This window comes from Plectropomus leopardus, unplaced genomic scaffold, assembly GCF_008729295.1.
Source record: "Plectropomus leopardus isolate mb unplaced genomic scaffold, YSFRI_Pleo_2.0 unplaced_scaffold4885, whole genome shotgun sequence".
Lineage (NCBI taxonomy): Eukaryota > Metazoa > Chordata > Actinopteri > Perciformes > Serranidae > Plectropomus > Plectropomus leopardus.
Window position 1 is genome coordinate 1 of NW_024653607.1, and position 6,675 is coordinate 6,675.

The 6,675-nt window shown below is 38.3% G+C and overlaps 1 protein-coding gene across 1 annotated transcript; it reads left to right on the plus strand.

Annotated features, from left to right (window-relative positions):
- Window positions 1-539: 539 nt before the first annotated feature.
- Window positions 540-5,612, plus strand: LOC121939467 (serine/threonine-protein kinase DCLK2-like; the record flags this gene model as incomplete). Its single annotated transcript, XM_042482488.1, has 8 exons — window positions 540-611; window positions 870-989; window positions 1,278-1,424; window positions 1,624-1,757; window positions 1,863-1,940; window positions 2,450-2,546; window positions 3,259-3,339; window positions 3,569-5,612. Coding segments are annotated over 8 exons (855 nt in total), but the record flags the coding sequence as incomplete, so codon positions are not given.
- Between the last annotated feature and the right edge of the window lie 1,063 nt (window positions 5,613-6,675).

Below are 6,675 nucleotides of genomic sequence, written 5' to 3' on the forward strand. Positions count from 1 at the left end.
AATAATTTTTTTTACTATTTATATTGTTCTTCTGCTTTCTTATTTGTTTACAGATTTTCTTACACTGTATATCAGTTTATCAGAAAATCTTTTAAAGAAAAAAAAATCCATCACTCAATAGTAAATCAGAATTGTTTTGTTTACTCCCAAAATAATTTTACATTTTTACTTCAGTTTCATGTAATAGTTGGGCTGATTTTTAAAAATAAAAAGATTGGTCTGTTAAGTGATTAGTTCACCAACAGAAAGTTCATTGACATGATCAGTTAGTCATTAATCAATCAAAAAAAAAACATTTTTCTGATCCCAGCTAAGAAACAGGAGGACCTGCTGCTTCTCTTTATTTTTAGTTTTGATCTTAGAAAAAGTATTTTGGACTTTTGGTCGGGAAAAACAAGATATTTAAAGACGTCACGTTAATTTCTGAGATAAAAAAAAAAATCTGAAACAAACTTATTTCTCGATATATTGATCAATAACACCCTGGTTATGAATTCAGATTTTGTGAATATTGGTGGGCGGCTTCACGTTAACGCTGTGTTTTGACTGACAGGTCGACGGGACAGGAGTTCGCTCTGAAGATCATCGATAAAGCTCGCTGCTGTGGGAAGGTAACGCCGATTTACAGCATCAACACTCATCAGTTATTCTGACGGCAACAATTAAAGATAAATCAGATTCAGACGCGTTTAACGCACAACTCAAAAAGGATTATTTGACTTTGAGTTTTAATTTTTTTTATTGTTTTTTATATCCAGTTATTTATTTTATTTTTATTTATGTATCTAATATAGGTTTTTAGGATTTTTTTACTTTTTTTTTTTTTTTTATTATTTTTTTTATAAATGTGCGTTTGTGCGTGTGAACAGGAGCACCTGATAGAGAATGAAGTGGCCGTGCTGCGGCGGGTTCGACATCCCAGCATCATCCAGTTAATCGAGGTGGACGAAACGCCGAGTCAGCTGTTCCTGGTCATGGAGCTCGTCAAGGTGCCTCATCGTCTTCTTTGTCTTTGCAACTAAATATATGAGAAATATTCAAATTATTAATGAGAATGTACATAATGGGGTCGACTGATAATTCGTTTTTCAGAGCCGATTATTAGCAGTTAAAGAGACAGATAACCGATATTTGGAACAGATGTGCATTTAAATAAAAATAAAAATATTTCTGTAAATATTTAGAATCTGGAATATAACAAACTCAAACACAAAATGGAAAAATAACAAAAAAAGGGACTATTTGAATTTGTATTTTCCTGCCTCGGCCTGCTGCAGGGCGGCGACCTGTTCGACGCCATCACCTCCTCCACAAAGTACAGCGAGCGCGACGCCAGCGCCATGGTGTTCAACCTGGCCGGAGCCATCAAGTACCTGCACCGCATGAACATCGTCCACCGAGACATCAAACCCGAGAACCTGCTGGTACACACACACACACACACACACACACACACACACACACTCACATTTACTGTTGGACACATTACCTTTAAAAAAGAAAATCAATAAATAAAAAAAGAAAGAAAATTATAAACACGTTTACATTAAAACACAACCATATAATATATATATGTATACATATATAAGTATACATATACGTTTGAATGTGTGTGTGCTGCAGGTGTGTGAGTACCCAGACGGCACTAAGTCACTGAAGCTGGGGGACTTCGGTTTGGCGACGGTGGTGGAGGGACCGCTGTACACCGTCTGTGGCACGCCGACGTACGTTGCCCCGGAGATCATCGCTGAGACTGGGTGAGAGAAATAAAACGTTAAAAGGAAGAAAAGGTTAACGTGCGCCTATATTAAATCATTCTTGTGTGTGTGTGTGTGTGTGTGTGTGTGTGTGTGTGTGTGTAGTTATGGTCTGAAGGTGGATATCTGGGCGGCGGGAGTGATCACCTACATCCTGCTGTGTGGATTCCCTCCGTTCAGAAGGTCAGTGTAAACCAAATTTCAGTAATCAACAACGTCAATTTTTCCTAATTTTTAAAATGGACATAAAGTTGAATTTTTGAGAAATTGGGAATAAAAATCCCATAATAAACTTTTTCTTAATTTTTCTTTAAAAAAATGGGAGGAGGGCAATGATCCACTTATGAAGAAATAACCCAAAAATTGCAAGAAATGAGTAAAAAGTAGAAAGAAAACCACTGAAAATTAGCACAAAAAAATAAATATTAAAATAAAAGTTAAAGTTAAAAACAAACAAACGAGGAAATTACCTGAAAAATCTGCTTAACAAAATTTGACAAAATGATTTGAAATTTAAAATTAGGATATATAGAAATGCAGCTTTCTGGACATTTTTTTTATCCCAATTCTACCGATTTCTCGCCATTTGGGACATTTATTTGCCAAGTTGCTCATTGCCTTTTATTGGTTCTGTGTTTTTATGTCATTTAATGATTAATATGTTGTCATTTTGCTCCTTTTCTCCTCCTCAGTGAGAATAACGTCCAGGAGGAGTTGTTTGATCAGATCCTCAGAGGGAAACTGGAGTTCCCGTCTCCAGACTGGGACACCATCAGCCTCCCAGCAAAGGTACCACTCACTCACAACTCTTATTTATTCATTTATTTCTTTAATTTATTAATATACTTCTTAAAATCTACCTATATCTGTGTGTTTTCACTTGTTTACCTCCATTCTTGTCTTTTGGCTTGTACCTTTAAACACTTTGTTGTGATTTATTATCACCAAAACAGGCTTTTAGTAAAGTTTTTTTTTTTTTGTAAAACTTCTATCTGCCAATAAAAACAAAATTTGAAAGAAATAAAAAATAATAATTTTAGATGGGGCATTCACATGGTGGTGGAAAAAATCTGACATTAAAGGCCTTTCAGTCAGTTTAAAACAAACTTTAGATAATTTTATGAATTTATGTTAAAAAATAAAAACCTTTGGTTAGTCTGGTGAAGTAGAAACGTTTTGAATCTTGACACTTTTTAAGTACTAAGTAAGTCGCCTCAGAAGAATCTAGTGATAAAAACTATCAATACTGAAAAAAGTTGTAACGTTATTATTAAATTATTTATTTATTTAATAACTTTTTTCAATTATATTTTTGTTTAGAAACAAATAATGTAATTTATAATCAAATTTTTTATAACCTTTGAATCTCAATGCCATTAATATGAGGGCGTCTTTTTGTGTTAGACTGCAATAAAATATACATATTATATATATATATATACACACATATTTTAGAGATTTTAAATGCGCGCTGCTTACAGTCACATGACCTGTTCCTCAGATGCTGATCAGTCAGATGCTGCAGGTGAACGTGGACACTCGTTTCACTGCGGAGGAGGTCCTGGCGCACCCCTGGGTGACGGTAAGAAAACACACATGTACAAGAGAGGAAGTGAGTTTTATCGCTCTGGATTTTGGAAATGAGTTTGTTTATTATTTTAAAGCAGAAGTATGTTCTGTGGTTACTTCATGAAATTGCTGTGTTCCTCAAATTTTGTCAGTAACTCTTTTAAAACACAACAAACTTCTACAAGTTACCAAATTTTGCGTTAACTTGCAGGCTAAAAGTTGTTTTTGGTGTGTTTGTTTAGGATGAGGCTCCCGTAGACTCCAGCACTGTGAGCAGCACTGAAGAACCGACCGGCGGAGACGCACTGGAACCGGAGCAGGAATCCCCAATACTGGAAACCAAACAAATTCCCTCACCTCTGGTCTGAAACACATCCAACCTTTCATCGACTGGAAACCCAAAAAGTTTTCCCACCTCGGGTCCCTCAAATCTGATCAGGAACATGTTCATTTCCGTGTACTGAAAACTAAATGGTCTGGAGCACTTCCTCTTTCATCAACCAGCCAAGTTCCTTCAAGTCTGAAATAGAATAAGTCAACTTTTTTCAATCAGAAACCAAAAGAGATTCGCTTCTCTGTTCTCGACTCCGGCAAGCCGGATGGGTCGACCTAAATCTGGTCAAGAACATCCTCCTTTTCGTGTACTGGAAACTAACGAGATCCCTCAAATATGGTCTAGAACATATCCCATTTCATCAACTGAAAACCAAACAATTATCCAAATCTCTGCTCTAAAACTCCTGTGAACGGTACATGAACATGTACTGGAAGACAAGAAGACAAGTTTCGTCACCTCTGGTCTAAAACACGACTGAAAACCCAAAAAGTTTCCCACCACTAGTCTAGACTACCAGAAAACAAGATGGGTTCCCTTAAATATGGTCAAGAACATGGACCTTTCCCTGTTCTTGAAACCAAACAAGATCCCTCAAATATGGTCTAAACATGTCCCCTTTAATCTACTGGAGACCAAACAAGTTCCTTCGTATCGGATCTAGAACATGTCCTCTTTTATTAACTTGAAACCCAAAACGTTTTTGCCATTTTTGGACTAGAATCCTTCAGGAAACTAAAGGAGTTTCCATAAATCTGGTCTAGATAAAAGTAAACTTGGGGTCTAGAAAACATCCCATTTCATCCCCTGAAAACCAAACCAGTTATTGAAAATCTAGTCTAGAACTCATTAAGTTTCATAAATTTGAAACCAAATAGTTGCCCATAAACCCGGTCCAGAACTCAACTGAAAGACAAATAGGGTCCCACAAATTTAGTCTAGAACTCCTTTTGAACATGTACCCTTTAATAAACTCATAAACAAACAAGACCCCTCAAATATGGTCTAGGATGTCCCCTTTTATCATCTGGAAACCAAACAAGTTCCCTGACTGGTGGCCAAGAACTGGTCCTATTCTTTCCACTTTCTCGCTTTACTGGAAACCCAACAAGGTCCCTTGTCTCCAGTCTGGAATAATTGCTTCAACTCGATGCCAGATGAGTTTCCCTCTCTGTTGTTTTTTAGGACGTTACATTTTATCAACTGAAGACCGGACAAGATTCCTCACGTCTAGCTGAGGACAGATGCCGGTTGCTCCACTGGAAACAAAATAAATAAAGGTCTCCACTGTGTTTCTCCAGTTTGTCTCATGGAAATTGTCCTCGCCTCTTGTCTGGACCAGCATTAATCTACTGAGGACTTTCCCGAGTCCCGTCTCTGCTGCTGCACCGGAAAGTATTTACGTCCTCTTTGATGAGCTCCATAAAAACATGCAGACTCATTTTGTTTTGGCCCTGATAAAGTCGCCTCACTGCTACTTGAAGGACACACTCCATGTCAACACTGGGACACCATGAAGGTGCTGTTGGACACATCCTGATTCATTACCAAGTGTCTAATGGGACTGGACCCATTTCCTGAAAATGGCCCTCACCTCTGGTCCGAATGACGCTCAACTCAGAGGCTCCGAAAAAAGCCTCAAACCACTTTCATAGAGTTATGAACAACTGATTCAATAACAAACGTTCCCTCTGGTTTAGGGATTATTTTCTCAGTAGTCCCTGCCGCTTGGCGACCAGGATGTCTTCCATTTATTCTGGGAAACGTCCCATTTCTCCTGCCTTTACCCTCCAGCTGTCCTTCGGCTGACCTGAAGGACGTTTCTCGTTTATTGTACTTGGCGCCCAACCACCCAAGGAGATATCTGAGTACTGTGCCTGTTTACGCTGCTGATGAATTCCTCTTAATATCCTAAATCTCAGCCCTTTCCTTCCACAGGTTCCACTCTTCAGACCACAGCTCTTACTATCATTAGCTGTAGAGACAGATGAGGCTCATTGTTTTTGGTTTTTACAGATGTTCACTAATACAGTTTGTGAAAAAGGACAATTTGTGAAATATGCCTTTTTGCCAAGAACTGGATAAGAAAATATAAATGTTTACCATGTCTGTACAATAAGCATGGAGCCGTTTTGGGAGGCACTTAGCCTAATTTAGCTTAAAGACTAAAGGAGACTGTCCGGAGTTAACAAAATCTCTCTACCAGCAAAGATCACGAATAACACGGTTTAGTTTAGATGTTTAATCTATACACAAGAAATTAGTCCATCATGTGAATATTTTTGGGGATGTTGAGGGTGATATTTTGACACAGAATGGCAGAAAGCCCCAGAATCATATTTTACTGCTTCCCTCTTTGTCTCAGGATACTTCCCGCCAAATTTCATACTTGTATGACTTTTAATGCCCTTGTAGTACCCTAATATATTAATATTTGGGCCCCCTGAGACCAAATGGCCCCAGGTTGGGTGTGCTTGTTATCAGCCCGTGATGACCGTAGATACAGGCTAATAGGGAATAATAGTTGCTTGCTGGCGGCCTAATTTAACTACTCATAAAACCACGAAATGTAAAGTTACAGTTCAATATCTGCTTGGATTTTGGCCGCCAGTTTTTCCAAAACCGATATGAATTACCTTTAACTATTTAATTTAAAAATTATCAGACTTTGCAAAGAAAAATAATATTAAAAAAAACACAAAAACAATGAGCCTCGGTTCAAACACCCAGCCCCCGTCCTCCACCTGTCCCCCAGCCTCGGTACTGTAACTCACATTAACTGTCTGCTAAACCTCACGATTATAAAAAACAAACAATTCGCCGACCTTTCAGAGGTTTCCACCTGCAGTATGACGGCGGTCACGGGGCACGTTCCAGTCCAAACCCCGAGCTCCCTGCCTCTCCTCCCACCTGCAAGAAAACGGAGGATTAAATATGTTGTAAATACTGTAAATATCACTCTGTCTGTTGGTGTCTGTCCGTGTGAGTCAGTCGTGAAGTAGGGAAACAGTAGCA